Genomic DNA, 23,452 nt, shown 5'->3' with positions numbered 1-23,452 from the left:
GCTGTCATTATTTCATGCCCAATAATGTTAGCAATATTTACCTGTTACCCTGAGTAACGTTGTCCTACAGTACATGCTTTGAACTCCTTAGATAGAACTATGCAGTGTTCTAAGCAGACTTAATGGCATGCAGCAGCTCATTACACCGACAAGAGTCTTGGACTTGCAAAAAACGATGTGTGAGTATCTCTGGACGTTCACATCACAAGACCTACAGGGACGAGACCAAACCAAGAAAGCAGAAGCTGTCTATGAATTGTTCTCTCTGTGGATATCTGCAAATGCAGGCTACATGATATCATGCTGCGCTAGCCTCTCCACAACTACAATGGAGCTTTATTCCAAGGCGCTGTCGCCAGAACGTGATGTCTCTCTGATCAAAGGGCAACTATTTGCACCAAAGTTGAACAATTACCAGGAGGAAATCCAGACGGGCAAAGATTCAAACATGCAGCCTGCATGGTTGCAGATCTGTCACAATACTCTCTCTCCTGTCCTCTTTCTTTTTGTGCCATTTCTGCAACATCTTCTCTCCATCGTCACATCTCAACAAAGAACCACTTTTTCAGAAATGTCCGAAAACATTTTCTGTTGTAGAAATAAACAATGCATGCCGAGGATGCAGCAGAACAGTCAAACTTACTTCTGATATACAGCGAACATTGCATGTTTAAAAGGCAGGATTTTGTGAGTGGGCCTGGGAACGTAGAGTTGAGGGGAGAAATAGCAGTCTCATGACTCAGTGTTAATTATGGATCAGATCTGGGACATGATTAGCTTAGCTTAGCATAAAGACTGAAAGTGAGGGGAAATAGCCAGCATAGCTATGCTCAAATATATAAAGCACGCACCTACCACAGCCTGGTCTCATTCCCGGATCCATCATATACAGCAGCCTGGTCAGTGGACTTACACTGCTAAGTTAGACGCTGTAGCGTTGCTTCTTGATGGGGGAGAGCAGTCTGGGCTGGGGTGGTGGCCATTCACTGAATGTAGTTATTTTAACCCAAAGTACAGTATTTTCCTTAAACTGTGCCTAAACCTAACCAAACTGTGACCGTTTAACAACATTAATTACAATCCAAACATCATAATATGTCATACTATGTGAAATGTTCGTCAGCAAGATTCATTTTGAAATTCTAACCTAACTGTGGAGTCCACATACTTTTGGCCATATAAAGTTTTCCATGTCAGACTGACGTTAGCTGCCTAATTGTCTTTTCTATCAGTTTTATTTGCCAACATGAAGGTCTTAATGCTGTTTCCAAACCTTCTCCACTTCATTTTTTACATTTTTTTGATGGCCAAAAAGTATTCAAGTGAAAATTCAGCTGCTGTCTAGAGAAAAAAATACACCTCAATTTACCTACTTTGGCTCTTGTATGGGGGCCTGCGAGGGTCAATTCGGGTTTAAACACTGTGCCATCAACGATCAACGCTTTTATTTTCCTCATTCATTTGGACTGTGTTTTCCACTTGTTTTTTTGTTATTAGCAGCGCTTGAACCAGTGATGGTGTCACATTTATATTCTGGCTTCATGAAGTGTCATCTCTGGCCCGGCTTGGTGGGAGGAGGAGAAGATCCTGACTCCCCTCTCTTTGAGCCCAAATCCCTTCCGTCTCTTGCGAGCTAACAGCATGCTAATGAGACGGTGGCAGATGCTCGCGTGCCTTTACAATCCTCCAGACCCCCCGACGCACGCCGAGACTCCCCTCCTGCCTGATGAAGACAGAGAGATGATGAATATCTACATAGAGGGATGCAAATGAATTTATAACTATAGAGGTTTTTTAGTGAGTCGCAGAGATTTGCCGTAAACACTGCTATTATTGCTCTTACTTGTTCCCTTATTGACAATTATCCTCTCTCTCCACTCTTTCCCAGCAAAATATATTAATTGAAAATTTAAAAAAAAAAAAATTAAATCCGACAGATGAATGGAAATGGAGGGAGCGCATATATTCCCAACACCAACCCCCCGCCTCCACCACCAATACCCCTGGTGTGCGCTGATTTTCTGGGGGAGGGAGGATGGTTTTGGTCGGGCCGCCCTGCGCCGCCCTCTCTCCACCTGCTATGCGGCCTTTGTCATCCGGATCCTCTGTTTCATTTCAATGACAAAGTTAGCCCCTCACCCTGCTACCCCCAACCACACACTCCCCTACGAACTCCTTTCAGCAATTTTATGGTCCCCAAGGGCAGAATCTTTGCATTCACCCCATCACCCACCCAGTCGTCCTCCCTCCAACTGGCCATATGAGTGGCCTGGGAAGATGCTGCAGTCCTTCTGCCTTCTGGACAAAGACTAAAAGTTAAAGTCTGAAGACTCTACTCAGTTTGCTGGAACTGGTCACATTTGGAATGGGATTGCATCATCCTCAGGTCATGATCATCACCACCAGTTGACAGAAAGTTTCTTATTCATTTAAAATAATTAAGTCTTAAAAATCTCATCCGTTAACCTGGTCACGGTGAGGTTGTATGTGCATTCGGCTGCATCAGGCGACACAACCTCACACACAGTTCGGCCCCGCGGTGCAGCTCTGCAGCAGCAGCTCTGCTGGGATTAGAGAAACTTCTTGGCGGAAATCTGTGTGACGTGCTGAGCTCTTCCATTTTCTCTTCTTGCGGAGGAAATGTGATTTGAGCGCGTTCCCGACTCCAATAATGACATTAGGGCGCCATCAGCTCCTCACCAGGGAGGCTGTAGAACTATATGTGCAGGAGCAACGGCCCATGGCTAATGTTGTTATATGTTACGGGGCTCTTTCATCTGCAGCTGATTCCATTGTAGACACGCCGGGGCACCATGTCTGCTCCTGTGAGAGACACCAACACAGTATTGTTGCTGCGCACGGAGAGAACGTCGGCGCCACGCGTAATGGTTCTGTTGATGCGCAATCGTGCGGATAAGACCGTGACTTTACCACCTACAACCGTTTACTGGCACAAAATACACACCGATTTAGTTTGGTGGTGCCGCGTTTGATTATTGTACCCTAAGTTATAGTGAGTGTGTCTAGATTTGACCTTGTTGCATCCAATGATTGAATTTGCAAGCTTGATGTAAAGACATCAATGTGAATTTATTCTGGACAATGTTCTGATTCATGACTTTGACCACTTAAATAGTCAGTTGTAGGTAATCCGTCCAGTTTTTCTCCTGAAATCAGGGCTGTATCAGTAGAAGCAGGATTTTAGGCATGCTGAGGTTGGCCCTCCAAAAAAGTGTTTACATGTTGAATGTCTGGTTTTCCATGTTTGACTGACCTAGTTAGCTGCTTAATTGTATTTTGTATCACTTTTATTTTCCAACGTGAAGGTTTTAATGCTGTTTCCAAACCTTCTCCACTTTATTTTGTAGTGCCCGTGCATGTGTGCGAGAGGGGAATATTAGTTCAAACGCATGTATTGACTTTTTTAACAATATCCCTAACACACTAAATGCATTACTGTCCACACTGGGGATTTATCATGAGCGTTGACAGAGTTTGAAACGCAGCGGTCAAAGCGAGGACTCGCAGCAGCTCCGGTGGCTGTGGCATTCTGGCATTCTGGCACTTCCAGTGTTCAATTGGACTGAATGGACACTTTGCCCTTGTTGAGTCACTCAGCATCAGCATGTGTGTGTGTGAGTGTGTGTGTGTGTGTGGGTATCGGCTCAGAGCTGATGTCCATGTGTTTGCTCAGAGACAGATGGCGGTGCAGAGGGCCTGTTCCCACGGGTCACACATAGGAATTTAAAATGCAGATAAAATCCATCACAGAGACGCATCCCTCTCAAAGATGCCGGCCCCAGATAATTTTCTCTGTTGAAACCAATCAGCGCGCCAGCGATCAGACATGGCTCGCACCCTGAATGAAACGCATTGAAAATATAAGTCCAAACGCAACTCATTACATTCCGAATGGTTTGAGGGAAATGGATTCTGGGGAACCTTCAGAATCGGGGGCTTCTGCCGGCTTACTGGAGACTGTGACACGCTGATGAGGGCGTGCCATAGAAATGTTTGCTCTGATGTGAAAAAACTGCACACTTTAAAGGATGGAGAATGAATTAACGTGACATAAAAAGACACATCAGCCTCTGCGATCTTTATGCCCTTTTTGTTTCAGCGGCTCTGACACATCCAAGTAAAGTCAACCCAAAGTTCGCCGACTGCCGCTTGTTACCACTGATTAGGACACTCATACAAAACTGCTTTAGATGAGCCGTTCCGCAGCGATACAATAAGGATATCATACTTTATCTGACCGGGGTTTATTCTCACTTGGCGTTACTCGGCTGGGAGGCGGCAGCGTCTGAATAGATGATAATTGTAGGTTTGGGTTGTCTGAAGCCCGAGCCAGATGGCCCGCTGCTCCTCTCATAAAGCTCTGCTTTGCCCAGTTGTTTGCTCTCCGAGCGACACTTTGCAGTTTGCAGGATGGTAATTTGGTGGGATCACGAGACATAGGCTCGCATAAAACATTATTATGCAGCGAGAGGAGGAGGGGGAGGTTTGCCAGAAGTGCAAGCGTGGGGGGTCAGCTGCATAGACGGCAAGGCACTCGCCATAACTTAACACTTGTGTGTGAGCGTCAGGATGTGTTTTAAAGCACCATAAATAGATGGAGGCACACAGAGACGACTATTCTAGAATGAGCCAATTACCAGAATGAATGTTATCATGAGTGCGTTTCTGCACAACTACAGATATGTTGAAGCTTCACGTGTCTTTATGTCGCAACTTTCAGCTTCTTTGTCTCCTGTTAGGTGTGGGCTCAGAAATGACTCGGTAGGGTTAGAAAAACACCATGATTGTGGTTTAAAATGCCCGTTTTGGTCACCACAGTCATGGCTGCAGATGCCCCTTGGTCTCCTTAAAAGTATCCAGTGGTTTCACACTTATGACTTTTGGAAAGACAGTCTCGAACTGCTTGGCACTGGTTTGGCAGACTTGACGAACAAACTGACTTTCTTCTTTCGGTCAGGAGAGAAAGCTAAATGAACTGGCAAACAAACAAAAACAGTTTAAGAACATTTGGATAAACTATAATATTTGAAGCCCCAGAAGGAAATGCAGGCAGTGCAATCAGATGTTAAAGTTGTGTAAACTCTGGGTATCTTCAGCTCTTGTACTGACACTACAGGATTATTACCGGTGGTGATGGGCATATCTGGCTTCATGTCAGTTTCCCAACACAAAGCTCAAAGACTTGAATATTGGGATTTTAATGGCACCAGAATCAACAAATTTAAAGGTATTTCGTGCATTATTGCGCACAAAGTCCATAACGTTTGGTGAGGAACGCAATCATCAGCCACATAAAGAAAGTGATGGCTGTGTTTACGGGTAACTTAGATACAAGTTTGCTCCTGACCACCACAACTACAATAACCTTTTCTGTGATTTTGTTTGTGTTTTTGTCTCAAAGTGCCAGGCTGAGTGATGGCCCTGTTTCCTATCCCTGGTGACAAAAGACCCGACTTGGCACACGTTGTGCATTGCAAACCCTAACAATGTAAGTCTGCCGCGGATGAGTGTGTGGTTGTGTTAAAAGTGGCTTGCCCCCAGAATAATTCCTGCTCCGGCCTATTGTTGTGGCACACTTGCAATACTGGGGTGTCCTCTGTGCTGTGGAGGGGGGAGAAGGTGGAGGAGGGGGAGAGACGGGCCTGCTATCAATAGTCCCTCCTGTGCTGCTGAAGGAGGCCATTCTGATGCTTTAGGAGGAGGAGGGGGAGGAAGAGGGAGGTGGGGGTACGCAGTTTGGGTGCGGGGCGGGCAGTGAGAGAGAGAGAGAGAGAGAGAGAGAGAGAGAGAGAGAGTGTGTGTGTGCGCGCCCTGCTCCGTGCGCTCTGCTCCGTAGGCGCTCCACACACTCCCTCCTCCCTCCCCCTTTCTTTCTCTCTCTCTCGCTCTCTTGCTGTCTCTCTCTCTCACACACACTCTCTCGCGCACGGACCGGGGGAAAGCTGCGCCTTTTCTTCGCTCAGACATTCACTCTCACTCATTCACAGGCGCACACGCTCGTAAGGCGACGGGCATATGTCGATATACGCAACAGATCTGTGTGCAAGCAGAGCGCCGCGGGTTGCTTTCGTCTGCCCTTTCCTCTTCCCAAAGAAGTAAAAGTTTGCTCATTTATTTATTTATCCTTTTTTTTTTTCTTTTATTTTGAGTTTTTGACCTTCTGTTTTGCGGAGCTCTTTGCGGGGAGTGGGAGAGCAGCCGAGGATTTAACATGCCAGACGTCTGAGGAGACATCCATCCTACGCCCCGACTTTTCCCCCCTCTGTGGAAGTGATCGCCACAGTGTGCGCGCAAGAAGATGGGGCCAAAAAGAAACCAAACCAAAGGAAATATTTTCTCTTCGGCACCGCTCAAACTGCTGCTTTTGGTCGCGCTTGTGCACGGCGCCTCCGGTAAGACTTACAAATACAAAGTTTACGAGGAGCAGAAAGTGGGCACTGTGATCGCACGCTTAAAAGAGGATGTCGCCGGGGTTCTGTCCAAACTGCCCAGCACCCTGACGTTTCGGTTCCGGGCTATGCAACGAGGGAGCACGCCGTTCCTGTCCGTCCGGGAGGAGGACGGGGAGATCAGTATTGGCACCAAGATCGACCGCGAGAAGCTCTGCGAGAAAAACTTAAACTGCTCCATCGAATTCGACGTGGTCACTCTCCCGACGGAGTACCTGCAGCTGTTCCATGTGGAGGTGGAAGTGCTGGACATTAACGACAACTCCCCGCACTTCTCCCGCGCCATCGTTCCAATCGAGATCTCCGAGAGCGCATCCGTGGGGACGCGCGTCCCGCTGGATGGCGCCGTGGATGCGGACGTCGGGGAGAACTCCCTGCACACGTACTCCCTGACACCCAATAACTTCTTTAAGATCGACATCAGGACCAGGACGGACGGCGCCAAGTACGCAGAGCTGGTGGTGATGAGGGAGTTGGACCGGGAGGTGCAGTCAAGTTACCAGCTGCAGCTCACAGCCTCGGATAATGGTGCGCCCCCAAAGTCTGGCTCCACTTTGCTCAAGATCAGCATCTCCGATTCCAACGACAACAGCCCAGCCTTTGATGAGCAGGCTTATATCATCAATCTGCTGGAAAACTCTCCCCTTGGGACTCTAATCATTGATTTAAACGCCACAGATCCAGACGAGGGCACTAATGGGAAAATAGTCTACTCTTTCAGCAGCCACGTCTCACCAAAGATCCTTGAAACATTTAAGATAAACCCAGAAAATGGACACATTACCCTTATTAAAAAAGTGGACTATGAAACCACTGCTTCCTATGAGCTGGACGTCCAGGCTCAGGACTTAGGCCCTAATTCTATTCCTGGACTTTGCAAAATTGTGGTGAAAGTAGTGGACGTGAATGACAACAAACCAGAGATAAACATCAACCTGATGACGCCTGGCAAAGAGGAAGTGGCCTACATTTCCGAGGGCGCCCCTGTGGACACCTTCATCGCTCTGGTGCGCGTTGACGACATCGACGCTGGGCTCAACGGTGAGGTGGTGTGCAGGCTGCACGGCCACGGCCACTTTAGACTGCAGAAGACCTACGAGAAGAACTACATGATCCTGACCAATGTCTCTTTAGACAGGGAGAAGCGGTCAGAGTACAGTCTAACAGTCATAGCTGAGGACAGGGGCTCCCCCAGCCTCTCCACCATCAAACACTTCACTGTCCAGGTTCTGGATGAAAACGACAATCCTCCAAGTTTTGAGAAGAGCCGCTACGAGGTCTTTAAGTCGGAGAACAATTCTCCAGGAGCATACCTGATGACGGTAGTGGCCTCAGATCCAGATCTGGGCACCAATGGCCAAGTCACCTACTCTATTATAGATGCTCTGGTCCAGGGGAGCCCCATCTCCACCTACGTCACCATTGACCCTTCTAATGGTGCCATCTACGCCTTACGCAGCTTCGACCATGAGGATGTCAGCCGGATTGCGTTCACCATTCAGGCGCGTGACGGGGGGAACCCTTCCCTGTCGACTAACACAACGGTCCTGCTGACTGTTTTGGATGAAAATGACAACCCGCCCATCATCCACTCCCCCTCCCTCAGGAATCACACCGCCGAGCTGCCGGTGTGGAAGTACGCATCACCGGGTCAGCTGATCACGGCGCTTAAAGTCACCGACCGCGACGCCGGCGCCAACGGAGAGGTGAGCTGCAGCATCATTGGTGGCAATGAGGATGGGCTGTTTGTGATGGACGCCCGCAGATGTGAACTCAGAACCAACGCAAGCCTGGAGCAGGCTCCACGCGACGTGATGGAGATCAGGGTGGAAGTGCAGGACAGGGGCACCAGTCGGCTGTCCACAGGGGCCGTCCTCAGGCTCTCTCTACAGGAGACCATGGACATCCTCCCCCCTCTCTACCCCACCGGCACCAGCCAGGCCCAACTGGATCTCTCCCTCATCGTCATCATCTCTCTTGGAGCCGTATGCGCTCTGCTGCTCATCGTCATGGTGATGTTCGCCAGTGCCCGCTGCAGCCGGGAGAAGAAAGACCCCAGACACAACTACAACTGCAGAGTGGCAGAGAGCAGCTACCAGAACCACCCCAAGAAGCCCGCAAGGCAGATCCACAAAGCAGACATCACCCTGGTGCCAACTGTAAACGGGACCTTGCCTATCCGTGCCCACCCACGCTCCCCCTCAGCCTCCCCTACGCCTGAGAGGGGCACCCTGGGGAGCAGGCAGAGCCATCATAGCCGGCAGTCTCTAAACAGCCTGGTCACCATCTCCTCCAATCACGTGCCAGAGAACTTCGCCCTGGAGCTGGCCCACGCCACACCTCCTGTAGAGGTAAGAACAGTCAGATTTCATGCTTATCGTCAATATCCTAAAATAACCTAGATGCTCCATCTAGACTGCTGTTTGTGGTAACAGTCGGGTAAACATCATCTGTACACAGCTGTTAAAGTCAAAAGATAAACCATGTTTCAGAATTCCGTCCCATAGGCCAGTATGCATGTTGTGTTTTGTCTCAAATCTAGTATTTGTTCTGAATTTATCCCTTGCTCCCATATTCTGTTACCTTCAGCCCTTTGTGTCATGTTTTTGTTGACCATCACATACAGGACCTAGTCACAAACTCATGCAACCCTCCCCCCTACCCCTTCCCCATTATCCCCCCCACCCAACATTGTCTTGTGGCCTTGCTTGTTTGACTCCATTCATTTTCCCCTCTTCATTTTTCCTTTTATTTTTGTCTTTTTCTTTCTTTTTGTCCTTTTTTGTTTCCCTTGGGATTGTAGCAAGTCTCACAGCTTCTATCCATGCTCCATCAGGGCCAGTACCAGCCACGACCAAGCTTCAGAGGCAACAAATACACCAGGAGCTACAGGTAATGCACACACAAAATGAAGTGTCTGAAGCCGTTACTGTCTGACATTGGCAGAAGTAAGGTCAAAATTAAGGGACACCCTTTTTGTACACCTATGTTATATCCCGGTAACATATTTCCACTGTATTTTGTTGTCAGCATCCTCACATACTCTGTTATATCCATATCCAGTAGCTTTTTTGGTTTAGAGTCAAACTGTATGCTCACTAACTTCAAATTTGCATAATTTTATGTAAAACCTCTTCTGCAGAGCACTCTCTGCCTCTCTGTGCGCCTTATTATCCATCAGTAGCATGGCTTCCCCTTAACAAGTTGATAATATTTCTGTCAATGATTAGCCAGTCTTCTATGAGAACTGTATCAAATCTCTGTGTGTCTCTCTCCATGCAGATACGCCCTAAATGAGATGGATAAGTTCAGTCTGAAGGACAGCGGCCGTGGAGACAGCGAAGCCGGAGACAGCGACTATGAGCCTGGCAGGGAGTCACCCATGGATAGGCTCCTTGGTGAGGGCTTTACTGAGATATATGCCCCTGATGGCCAGCACAGAACGCATGCAGGTACACCCTTGGGCCCCCCATCCACCACACCCCACAACCCTCCCTTTATATCCCCTATCATTCCCCTCCTGTCTGCCTCGCATCTTGTCCTGAATCCAGGGTGCAGTTTAAGCATCAGTTTTTACGGCACATCAATTAATTTAAGTCCATAGATTTCATGGTAAGAATTTGGTGGTAATTAACATAGCTGTACATTGCTGTCCAGTCAAAATCATGTATGTCCAAAATATCATCTTTTCATGAGCTAAGAAAAACAGACATGTTTTTAGTTTTGTGGCAAAGCATATTTCAGATCATTCAATGAATTTGTAAATGGTTTGTTTGATGAAATGCGAGAATTGTCTCAACTCAGTTTTATCAACAAAAAAATACACAACTTTTGGTGGTTGTCAATGGACAGCAACATTGAAATTTGAAATTATTTGAAATGAACCCTGACTAAGTCTAACTTTTTAACAATTAACCTTACCGTTATAGTTAACCACCATAAATCGCTAATCACCAATGTCATAATTAAGAATCAAGTGACTAATTTTGAATTAACCACCTACTTACCATGAAATTTCAAAGACCTGTTAAATGAAACGTTATCTTATCCTTATGTTCTACAATAGGTTTCCAAGAACTTTTATACCGTAACATCAAAATTTCATTGGAAAGATGTGAGCAAAGACGAGGGCTGATAATTATCATCTTTACTGAAAAAATCCCATGACAAGTATCCCAAATCAAAGGTGTTGTCTCTAACATATAGTTCTAAACCCACAGAAATTCAGTTTAATGTTGTGTAAGATGTAGAAAAGAGAGATAGGGGCAGGAACCAGCATATGTTAAACATTTTAATTAGTTGTTGTTGAAAATAAATTTATAGTGTAAGGGAAATTATTCCATCCATGTCACTACATGGTCAGCAGAACAGATTGTTTCTTTCTTAAATCTTAAACTATGGCTGAAGTTTCTCAACCTCAGGGTATTAACCCCATCTAGAGGTCACCCCGTTGAGCACAGACTTTGGCAGATGTCTTGAACTGCTGCGCTCAATTTATTTTGAATGAAGAGATAGATTTAATAGTTTTGAATTATATAGCATTGTATTTTACATATATATATACATATATATATATATATATATATACTTATATATATATATATATATATATATATATATATATATATATATATATGATGCAAAGAGTAACTGGTCTTCCTACATACACTGTCCCCAAAGTGATCCCTCTCTGGCACAAGTTCAACATAACTAATTAGAAGGAAAACAATGTTTTTTTAAACAAATAAAGAAATGTCACTTTGCATGACATTTGCCGGAATAACAAGAAGGGACAAATAGTTACGGATTGGTCAGGGACACCGTGTCACAAAGTTTATACATTTTCTCCCCAAAAATGTTTAATTCACTGTAAAATTAGTAATTTTGAATTTTTCATAGCAAAGTTTAAGTTTCTCTTCATTCAACAACTCATAATCATTTGATTCTGTAAAGGAGTCTCAAATGCGTTGTCGGTGTGTCATTGGGGCGTTCACAGATGTACTTGGAGCTGTCCTAGTGATTAAATCACTCAGGGCGGATGTTGATATCAAATGTGAACCGTCTCTAACAGTGGAGTCAAGCTATGAAGTGATCACTTCACAGCCATTGACCAATAACTCAGTGACCCTATGGGCAAATAAAAGGCTATATTGTATTAAGACAGACTTAACCTCTTATTAATTTCCTCTGTCATTACTTGTGGGGCTCCCTTCATGCTGGCATCATGACAATGTTGTGTTATGACATAACAAGTGCCATACCCCTTTGTACCTACCTGCTGCCTGTTAGCAGAACCCTGCTGTAGCAGTTTTTTGGCATGCCTTCTTTGTTCTGCAAGCGACTGCATGTGCACTGGCCTTGGAGGTTTGTGAATGATACCGTGCCTACTCCACCACTTTGTTTCACCACACTGTCACAAAGTTGTTGATATATTTCTCTGGATAGCTCAGCTGATCCTCCCTCACATTCACCCATCACTTCTCCCTGCTGTCACACTGCATGGAGTCTCCCCACTGTGTAAACGAGGAAGAAGTTTGAACACTTGTTGAACATTGATTGACCTGACTGACTTCGCGATATTCTACCCACCTAGCATCAAATATCTGGCAGGCAGGTTTCCCCGACTAGTTGAGTTGGAAAACACTAGGTCACACACTCTGAAAACTCCTCTGCCTCTCAGCCTGTCTCGGCTTAACTTCACCCAGGTTGCAAGCTGCCACGGCTTCCTTTATCACGCCATCCCTCTCCTCCCAGGGCTCCCGTCGTCTTTCCAGCCAGCTTCCCACACAGCCATCACTCGACACTGCATTTGAGCTACATCCCAATTAAAGTCGACCCAGACGGGCAGACAATCTCATCACTAACACCACCCCCCTCCCACCCGCCTTCCCTTCATAGCTGTGTGGAGGAGCTCGGCTTGTTAGTCATTCTCCCTTTTCCCACCTTCAAGCCTTCACTTTCAGGCGTCCAAACCGAAGCCCTACTGCTCCTCTGATGAAAAGAAGGCATTTAATTGCCATGTGACGAATAGTTGCTATGGAGTCAGCACAGAGTTGTGCTCATGATTAAGCCCTGAAGAGCATAATTACATCTCAGAGCTCACCTTTCTCCTTCTGTATGTTCATCCCGCCTCCCGCCCCCGTGTCCACTGCAGCATGGATGATTTCAGGCAGCGTGTAGTCAGCGCCCTGTCATTATGGATGGATGAGGCAACTCTCCCCACACAAGGACGTCGAAGTAGAAACTCTTTGTCGGAGCCCTTCTCGATGCAGACAATATTATACATTGTATCACCGGGGAATTTACCGTCAGGCTTGCAAAACTCGTGCTTAAATGCCCGACGAACCCTTTGCGTTCCTTATTCCGCTTTGTCTTCTTGAAAGAATAGTATGTTTTGTGATATACAGTTAATAGCTGCTTCTCTGACAGTGAGAAGAGAAAATAACTACCGGTCAGCCTGCATGTTAGATACAGAACTGGAGTCTGGAGGATAGCATAAATACTGGAAGCAGGCAGAAATGTCCAGCCTGGCTCCATCCAAAGTTCATACATCTATTACTTAAGCTGACTAATTAGTATGTTGGGTCCCACTTATTAATTGGCATGTAGATTAACGTCGTAGTGTGGTGCCTGAATTGAAAACCGGTGCTGTCCGACTGAATCTTTAAACCTCTGGGTGCCGGGACAGGTGAAATGTTTCTGTGTCGACAATGAGTGTCGCTTAGACATTTATTTTATTGAGCGTGGATCAAACAAACAAGATGCAACATGCTAACAGGGGAACGTAACAGATACTGGTAGGTGTTTTTATTCACGTCTGACACAAGCAATGCTGACGAACGGAAGGTCGGGGTGCTGAAAACAGTTTGTTTGCGATAACGCTGGTTAAAAAACATTCTCACCGTCGAGCCTGACCCCATTCTTTTTGCATAATGAACGAGACGTGTTGTCACGTACAGGCAGGAGTGATGGAGAGCATGTAGGCAAAGTCGGTTTACTGCCTGTCAGTACTAAAATAGTTGATTAATACCTCTTGTGACTGTTGGTATACTTTGGGAAAATAACCCTGATGATGTCATAGTGATGAAATCAGGGCTATACCAGCTTGGGCGTGGAGACAAATGTATTATTTAAAGCCTGTGTTATGAATTGAGTGTTTTGGAGTTTGTCATTTACCAGGCTAAGCATAGATGCTATGTAGTTGCGTCATCGCAAGTGTAGAACTAGTGTTTTTACAGTTGGCCACATACAGTTCTCTCACTTGGACTTTGTGGAACTGTACTAAATCATCAAAGTCTTGTAGTCCTCGATCTAATCTGAATCTCACAGCCAACACTCCTTGCCTGCCCCTCTGCTCAGTGGATAACAGCACCCTGCCGCTTGTTTCCTGATCAAATTTGGTAAAAGAAAAGCTCTCAAATAAACACGTTATCAGCAGTGAGCTAGTTTAGGGCTCCGAATAAAACTACTCTGATTTACTAGCCAATAAATGATCAGTCAGTCAGTTAGCTGAATTAACACTGCATCCAGTCAGACAGGCAGGCTTTCAGTTCATGTTTGCCTGACATGTTCTCTTTTTATTTTTACACGCAAATCATTTGGGTTAAATCTTTCATTTTTACCCTTTCATCAGCAGGGCACCAATCTGCCGCTGCCCCCGCGCTGTTTTTTTTTCCCTTCCAGTGCGCCCAAATGCACTTTTCATCTGCTCTAAGATGTATTATAAATGTTCCTTTCATGTTAATGAGGGGATAATGAAGTCCCTCAATAGCACGCCTGAAAAGCGCCGCACTCTTATAATGAAGGCTTTAAGTTGGCATATTTGATTTGTCTAATTTATTCTTCAGAGATTTTCTATTTGAAGATTTAATATTGAAAAGAGCGACTTGAAAGGGAAAAATGCAGGGCTTTTAGAGGAGGAGTTATTTTGAATGGGTAATAGGCATTGATCAGCCTCGCTGAATTGTCTCTCCATGGTAAATACGTTGGAAGGTACTGTACTGTAGCAGGCAGTGCTCCTGCAGAGAGCCTTTCAGACTAATTAGGGCAGATTTCCACCATGTTTCCAGAGACAGTGCAGCAAAAACACCTGAAGAGAAGCAGGCAAATAGTAGATGGAAAGGAAAGAGACTCACTGACGGGAATCAGCTTCATATATCTTTACATTTTGTGATCAAAATTATTGGTTGTTTTGTTGAAATGTACATACACATAAAATAATGGGGTTTATTTAATCGTAATCTGCAAAATACATCCAATGTATACAGGATCACTTTCTCACCTGATAAAGTAGAATCTCTTGGTTCATTGTTTTAATCACCACATATGGAGCTCTGTGGGTTTGACTGGCTCCAACCTTCAAAGCCATGTCTACTTCCTCTTCTCACGTTCCGTGCTTCTTTGGGTATAACATCATTATAACTGAACATCTTTGGGTTTTGGGCTGTTGCTTGAGCAAAACAAGACATGAGAAAATGTCTCTGGGAACAGGAGATGTTTCCACGTTAATCGCTTAAATGATTAATTGACAACAAAATCAGTAATGAGTATAATTGCTAGTTGCAGTCCTTTGTGCAAAACCTTCATGTTTATTGTTTTCTGCACCAAACTTCTGCATGTGCCCAATTACTTATGAGTGTTTGTATCTGTCTTCCCAGCTATGAGGCTGTGCACAGAGGAGTGTCGTGTCCTGGGCCACTCAGATCAGTGCTGGATGCCCCCCCTGGCCTCCCCGGCCTCATCGTCCTCCGATTACCGCAGTAACCTCTACATCCCGGGAGAAGAAGCCCGCCAACCCGCCGAACTGTCCCAGGAAAAGACTCCACAGCCCTGCACTGACACTGGCCCTGCCCGGAACCAGAGCTTCTCCACCTTCGGCAAGGACCTGGTTGGTGAGGACGGCGGAGAAGAGGAAGGGGGAGAGGATGGTGAGGGTGAGGTCAGAGATGAGGATCTATGTGGGACCACATCGTTGCTGTCAGAGATGAGCAGTGTGTTCCAGCGGTTGCTACCCCAGGGTCTGGACTCATACGTCCAGGTCAACGAGAACCAGAAGGGGACTAGCCTGAGTGGGGTGGGTGTCCCCATGACTGGATCTTTAGATCGCAGAAGGGGACATCTCCCTGGCAAGTCCAACCCCTCTGTCCACCAGCAGGGTGTGGCCGCCTGGGCTGCCAACACCCACTTCCAGAACCCGGGGAGCAGCATCGGCCCATCTGGCCACCACCAGGGTGGCAGCTACCACACCCTGAAACCCAGCACCAAGCTCAGCTGTCAGAGCACCAACCATAAGGGATTGCAGGCGCCCAAAAACAGCCCCCAGAACAGCGGCCACACCCCCAAACCCCACAGCAGCCCTTTGCTTACGGCACTGGTCAGCCCCACTATGGTGCAGGCTTCTCCGGCCCCAGTGCCAGTGCCAGTTCCTCTCCCCGGGCCCTCCTCCAAGTGGCTGCCAGCCATGGAGGAGATCCCAGAAAACTATGAGGAGGATGATTTTGACTCAGTGCTCAGCCACCTTCAGGGCAAACGCAGCGACAGCAGACATGAGCTAGTGGATGCCAGTGAGCTGGTGGCTGAGATCAACAAACTCTTACAGGATGTTCGGCAGAGCTAAACGTCCGTTTCTTACCCTGTTTATTTATTCACCACTCACTGACTTCTCTCCCCATTTCACAATAAAAGTGAGGGACGGTGGGTGGCAAAAGAAGGACAGAAAAAACTAAAACAGAAACAAAAAACAATGAGACAAAAAACAAGACCTGCAATTGTCGTTAAAGTTGCATTTCTAATGTATTAATTGTGTTTTGTGAATGCTAAATATCCAAAAAATTGTTTGTAATTGCTGGTTTGGTACACAATGTACACTATGTGACTGTATTTATCTTTGTATTTTAAAAATACATTTGTATGCTTATATTTATAAAAAAAACATTGTATATAAACTTAATCAGAAGTCTATTTTTATATTTTGAATGCATGTTGAGTTTAAAAACATTGAATCAAGACTTTGACATGCGATCGACATTCTACATATTTAAATTGTCTTTTGTATTGTGATTCTTTTTTTATTTGTCACTATGTTATGTATATATAAATATATTAATTATTAATGGACATTTGTCGTCGTGGATTATTGTGGGGAAGTGGACCGTACACAAATAAAAATGATAATACACAAACATGATTCAGGTGTCTGTGGTTTCTGTATTTTGTTGCAATAGTGGGAGCTTCTGTAGTTTGTTATGTACTTTATGAGAGTGAATCAATTTTGGGTACCTCCTATTCTATTCTAAACTCACAATATGAAACTAAGACAGCTTCATATGAGAGCCAACAACCAATCAAGAAGGAGTCAAGGTAAACAACATTAATATACGACAATGAAAAAAAAAGTTATATCATGTCATATCAAAAATGGAAAATGTTACGAAATTATTAATAAAGTCTACTAATGACTCGCAAAAACACAGCCAGCAGCTATTGAGGATATATGAAGTACACACTCACTCGGTACCAAAGAAGACACAATGTTGTGATGGGGAAGGATTCATTACCCATCTTGTTAAGTACTGGAACAATTAGGAGCACGTATGTGTGACATCTTCCAGACTGTTTGTCAGACAAGAAAAGACATCAGACAGATCACTAACAACAATCTATCTATAGTCGTACAGCAGCCCTGCGGTACTCCTGTTTACTCAAAGGCACTGTGTATGAACAGTTCAAAAGCACCCTTCACTCACACTATCAGGACTCCTCATTTTCACATCAGCAAATTTCCGTTCTTGACTGTGTTTGCAATTTGTAAGACATGTTCCTGCTCATTTGAAAAAGCGCTGAAGCATTTCCACAAACACTAAAATGACTCAATTCAGCCAGGATTGTTGTCTTAGCCCAGAAAAAAAAGAAAAAACACAGAGAGGCTCAGCGTTCAGTCAGCAATCTCTGAGCCACTTGAATTCACAAAACAAAAAGAACAGGCTTGGATGTGTCGTGGCTGATGGGAGAAAATGTGCTGTGGACGCAGATCGGGGAAAAAAAGCTGCTGTGGAGAGACACAGTGAGCTGTTGAGAGTTTCACGGAGGGGTTTGTATTCGATGGAGTCACCTCCCACCTCTGTTGCCCTAACAACTAGATTATGGGTGACACCTAGAGGTTCACCATGTGCACTGTAAACCAATGACTCCAGCAGCCAGCTTTTACACATTACCACTGACTAGCATGCACCAAGCCCTGATAAAGGAGCCAAGGAGGAGTGAGAGCAGACAACCAGACAGAGCCCCCTGGAGGAGACATTGCCACCCTGCAGCCGTCAGGGAAAGTGGAGGAAAATGGAAGCTGCAGGAAAAACCAAGCACACAGTCAACGCAGTCCACACACACACACACACACAAACAAACAGTGATGTCAGGCTAATCTGCTGTGTGTCAGCATGATCGTCACAAATAGAAAGAAATTTAACTGACGTGCATTGGGTGGGGATCACTGTTGATCAGTTCTGCTCTGGCCCGGCTCATCTCGACTGCAACTCGATCCCATTCCACAACAGTTAGGACGCTCTGAACAACACAAACGAAACACAGTGTGATCCTTTGCCAATTCTTTTTGACATGAAGTCAAATATATTCAATATTTACCTCATCAACTTCATAGATCTTTATTGATATAAGCTTATTGTGAATTTGAATTTGAGTTTTCAAACTGGTTGATACACAAAAAGTGGAATGCTCCCAAAAAGCCCTGCAACATTCCACAAGGGGACCTCCATATTTTTTGAAGGGGGCCCTATGCAAAATGTTGTTTGGTAACCCCTATCTTAGGAAACTATGGTGGGGGGATTCCAACCCCCTTTTTATTTTTTACTTTACAACAACACAATAAAAACCTGAGCAGCCTGGGCACGACCTAAACCAACTGACCCTAAAGGCCACCTTGTGCTCTTGTTGGAATGATTGGTCATATCTATCTATCTATCTATCTATCTATCTATCTATCTATCTATCTATCTATCTATCTATCTATCTATCTATCTATCTATCTAAAAACAAATTGATAAAAATAACTTGAATGTAGGAATACAGGCAGAGACACAAGGACAGTGTGTGCATCATTATCCGATACAGCAGTCATCAGCGCGCAGCCTATCACATCTGTCAGCTCATGGTGTCAGATCACTGCGTCTGGGTTGTGTACAGCTACACTTCCCCTGTCCTCGTTACTGCAACTTCTGTTATATTTTTAACGAGAAAAAATTCACAGCCATATTACAGGTTACATAATTCAAACAGTAATGTTTACTTCAAAATGTAAGAAACAAACACTATTCCTGGGTTCAGTTGATCCATGGGCCTCACAATGTACAGTATGCTGTATCTATTTAACATCATGTTCAAACTCAAGTGGATTAATTTTAAATATTAGAAAAAATAAATGGTACATCATAATTAGAGTCAGATCACACTCTAATCATTCTGATGATCGGTTTATCTGGATAAAATAGATATGAGGCACAGTTTGCTAGCGGTGTGTAAAAGACGTGTGAACCATTATGTCCAGGTGACAGGTGTGTTACAGTCATTTTAAAGATCTTTTCTGAGGACAAGTTTGTCATTAACCTGTGCTAGTTAACAAACACAGTTTCAGATATTTTATTTTAGTGACAGCCATCATTTGCCCGATCAGTGCAATGAAATGTAAATGAAATAAAAACAAACAGGACATTTTTAACCACTAAAAGCTGAAATGATAGCAAACCAAAGTCTGTCAATCAGAATATTTTCACAGATTCAGTAAAAAAACCTGAAAAAAAACAATCGATTTTCTAATTCATTTAAACTATTACATAATTTAATGAAAGGGGTTCTCTCATATGAATATCAGAATGTCATCTTCTTTATTCTGGTGACAGCAGCAGCTTGTTGCACGCATCTCTGTTATGTTATTAATTATTCATGACAATTTGGCAGCACTCAAAAAATACACAGTGAGTTCAGAGCAGCGTCTATCAACGTTGTGTGTCACCAAGTCCGCAGTTCCAAGTCTTCAGCATTGTGCCTGTTTGGGTTCATTTATTTGTCGTTTGACAACACCGTGTGGTTGTAAAGTCCCTTTATCCCACTTAAAACACAAAACAAACTTTTTTATAAAATGGAGTGTTGAGGATGAGCTCAGGAGTCTCACAGTCTGATGAATGAAGCTGCTCTGTATTCTGGTGGTACGGCAGCAGATACTCCTGTATGTGTTGTCAGAGGCTAGCAGGGTGAACAGACAGTGGCTGGGTGGGTGTTGTGTTTTAGCATCCTTTGGGCTCTGTGCAGACGTCTCACTCCACCGATGTCACTGATGCTCTGTAGATGGTACCAGTGATGTTCCGGTGGTTTTAATCACATGCGGTATAGCCTTCCTGTCCTGGGCCGTGATGAACCATGACAGATTGTGATGTTTCCATTCAGGATGCTTTCTACTGCTCCTCTGTAAAAGTTGACCGGAATCTTGCTCCAGAATTTAACCTTCCTTAGTTTCTGTAGGAAGTAGAGCCTTTTCCTTAAGCAGAATGGAGAAATCACAAATTTACCTGTTTGTCACAAATGTCCTTGTTTGCAGGACTAATAAAGGCATTTCTGAATTTCTGATTTGTGAACACCATAAAAGGTTTTCTGTGATGTTCATTTCCAGGAGTACATCTCAAGTCAATCTCACAGAACACAGATGTCTTTATATCTTACCTATTACTACTGATTTTCAGGACAAAAGGAACAGGATTTAGGACATCTGGTCATTATTTGGGACCATCACAAAAATACCCTTTTCATTGCGGACATTTTGGTGTGTCCAAGAAGGAAAATCACAGGTGGAATTTACACCATTAATGGTGGCTGCACTATACTTAGGTTAACTATTTCCTCTGGGTTCTGATACTTTGCATGCTCTCTCACTGACATTACTTACTAAGACAAGGCAGGAAAAGAATGGGTATGATCAATAATGTATTAAGTCCAAATTTCTCCCATGAGAAGGGTCAAGTTTAGGATGTCCAGTCACCCCAGTGCTGAGCCACCACAACAAGGTACTGATTCTACTGCTATCAGAAAACTGTTATCAGTTCAGTCAATCATGTGATTCCACAGGTAAACAGGTTCATTGGTAACAGGTGATAGTATCATACTTGGGTACAAAGGGACATCCTCGAAAGGCTCATTCGTTTACAGGCAAGGAAGGAGCGAGGTTCAACACATGATTGTATAAAAGAGATTGCTACATGGGCTCAGGAACAAGAAAACTGTTGTCAGTAAATATAGTTGGTTTATATGATTAAATGATTGAATCATGTTATTATATATATATATATATATATATATATATATATATATATATATATATATATATATATATATATATATATATATATATATATATATATATATATATATATATATATATACACATATATATATTAGCTGTCAATCGATTCAAATATCGTATCATGATTGACTGATTGAATGATTGTCCATATTTATCTTGCGATTAATCAAATCACAAATTAATGGCACATTTTTAATGTTATAAATGTACCTATTAGTTTTTCATACTCTTATAAAGATGGGAGTGAACAAGTATGCTTGATTTATGCAAATGCATGTTTCTTATTATTGCAACAATCCAAAACAAATACAAGACAAATACTGTCCAGAATATTCTCCAGAATAACCTCAAAAGTACTGCATGCTCAAATAATATGCTGAAAGCATAACATGTCACACTTCAGCCCAACAAGCAACAACAGATGGGCATAGTGACCTGAATGAAACATTCTCGAGTAATAATAACACAATGTAGTGTCCAACTTAACACCTGTAAAGGTTCACTAGACATTGTTAATCGGCCTGCAAGCTGGTTCGGCTGTATCCGATCTGTGTAGTCCAACAGTGTTCTAGGAAAGCAATGTTAGACCTGCAAACTGCTTTTCAAAAGGTGCCTACAATATCCTCAATGCAACGTGGTCACTGACCGGCGCCACTGGTGACATTTTTTATTTTTTTTTAAATGCAGCTTCCTCTGGAGCCACAAAAGGTTTTATACTACTTTTATATCATATGCATTAGTGCTGCAGAAAATATGCACACTCTTCATTATGAGAGTTATTTAAATAAACAGCTGAATGAACAAAAATGAATTGTAGGATCAGAACAACATGGAGAATAGAGATGCACCGATCGATCGGCAACCGATCGCAATCGGCCAATAATGCCCCTATCGGTTTTGATCGGAGTTCTCAAAATAGATCACATCAGGCCGATCAGATGACGTTTAAGTATAAAGACAGTGCATTAACTGCATGCAGGGAGGGAATTTCATGGCCACCGTTGCCCCGCGCCACAGTGGCCTCTGTGCCCCTGGCCCGGTCAGCGTAGCGAGCTTGCCTTTAATTACAGCCACCCGAGTGCACAGTAGTCACTCACAGTAACTTCAGTGAGTCCGCGGTTCGCGCAGGTGGAGTCTCATCATCACGATGATCTCACGTGAAAGCCTCTCAAACAGCAGCAGCGTCTCAAAACAGAAGAACGAAACTTACAGCACAGCGAGCGAGCTCAGCGTAACAATGATACGTAACTAACTTATGTGGTAGGATTTAGTCCGGTAAAGTTGGAAATATATTCACAGATTCGAACTTCCCGGATCAATAACTCATAAGTGAAACCTTGTTAAAACACAAACGACGGCTCTTTTCTACCGTAGTAAGGCAGACAACGAGCTACAACCATATGTTAATCAAAACGAGCGTCTGGACATTAACTCTGGTCTGTATGGTCAGCCAGCTGTGAGACGAGGGCGCAGGGACCGTCTACAAAGTGCAACACCGAAAAGAGAAACTACAAAAAATTCAATAACTTCACTTTTATTCAGAGTGTAGTGTCACCAAAATCACTCCACACATCAGTGGTCTCCTGCTGGTTATTCTACAATTTTTTGTTTGGAAAAAATTTGCTTTGCCATAATTTGGGGGAATTTCTATTGGGAGAAATATTCAATAACACTAATATTCAGTGTGGTGTCACAAAAATCACCTCACTCTAACCCTACTAAACAAAAACTACTTTCTAATGTAACTTTAACTTGATTTTGGTATTAAAAAATGTTTTAATACACAATCCATGTCTTATTATAAATTAGGATGTTATGGTATCAGTCTGAAAGGTAAATCAACACATTTTAATCAGTGGCCTTTGTGCCCTGTCATGTGGCCTTGGTGCCCCTGAAAAAAAAGTGAAGGCCAAATGGACTTGCCCCTAAAATGACAAAATTCCCTCCCTGACTGCATGCATTCCCACTAGTAAGCTACAGTTACTCTATGTAAGCTGAGTCCAAGTTGTCTCTAAGAGAGTCTCTAGAGTGTGAAATATTGCACATTGCCTCAGCCTGCAATAAAACGGTGGTCAATTCATGATACTTTCTCATCTCCTAATTTTTATACTTAATAATACAATGTCAATGTTGTGTAAAAAGAATCATTAATTAAATATATGAAAGTTACACAAGACAACAATATAGAAAAATTCATGGATTTGACGCTGTGATCGGTGATCGGCAATATCGGGATCGGCAGATACTGCTTTTGGTGATCGGTGATCGGTGATCGGCCCCAAAAATCCTGATCGGTGCATCTCTAATGGAGAATGCCATTTTGGTATATATGCAGTAGTATTACCGGTTATCAAGCTTGTTTTTGCTGCATTATTTCATCAACATTTGTTTCGGTTTTACTTATTACAAAACAAATATGATAAAAGAAAGAAAAGATTGCTATAATCAGTCGGATTCTCTTTTCAAAGCCTCTGTCTGTCAGTGCAATCTGAGGACAGAGTGAGTGAGCATCAGAGAGAGCGAGTGTAGCAGAGAGAGAGACTGAAACTGTGTGAGGGAGGGAGGTAGAGAGACACAACAGAGCTTTGATTGCAATTCAGCCCTCATTCTCATAACA

The 23,452-nt window shown here is 43.9% G+C and overlaps 1 protein-coding gene across 3 annotated transcripts; it reads left to right on the top strand.

Annotated features, from left to right (window-relative positions):
• The first annotated feature begins 5,873 nt into the window (after positions 1 to 5,873).
• pcdh18b (protocadherin 18b) lies at positions 5,874 to 16,656 on the top strand. Of its 3 annotated transcripts, none has more exons than XM_030396958.1 (4): positions 5,874 to 8,821; positions 9,274 to 9,362; positions 9,753 to 9,868; positions 15,128 to 16,656. In XM_030396958.1, exons 1-4 carry the CDS (start codon positions 6,320 to 6,322, stop codon positions 16,084 to 16,086), a joined length of 3,666 nt encoding a protein of 1,221 aa, XP_030252818.1. In that variant the 5' UTR covers positions 5,874 to 6,319; the 3' UTR covers positions 16,087 to 16,656. The 3 variants fall into 3 exon arrangements, with proteins under 3 accessions (XP_030252818.1, XP_030252817.1, XP_030252816.1); XM_030396957.1 differs by having other exon boundaries at positions 5,875 to 8,821; positions 9,307 to 9,362; positions 9,753 to 9,922; XM_030396956.1 differs by having other exon boundaries at positions 5,875 to 8,821; positions 9,753 to 9,922.
• Positions 16,657 to 23,452: the final 6,796 nt, after the last annotated feature.

This window comes from Sparus aurata, chromosome 18 (genome assembly GCF_900880675.1).
Source record: "Sparus aurata chromosome 18, fSpaAur1.1, whole genome shotgun sequence".
In the NCBI taxonomy this organism is placed as follows: Eukaryota; Metazoa; Chordata; class Actinopteri; order Spariformes; family Sparidae; genus Sparus; species Sparus aurata.
This window is presented reverse-complemented; position numbering and strand designations above follow the sequence as displayed.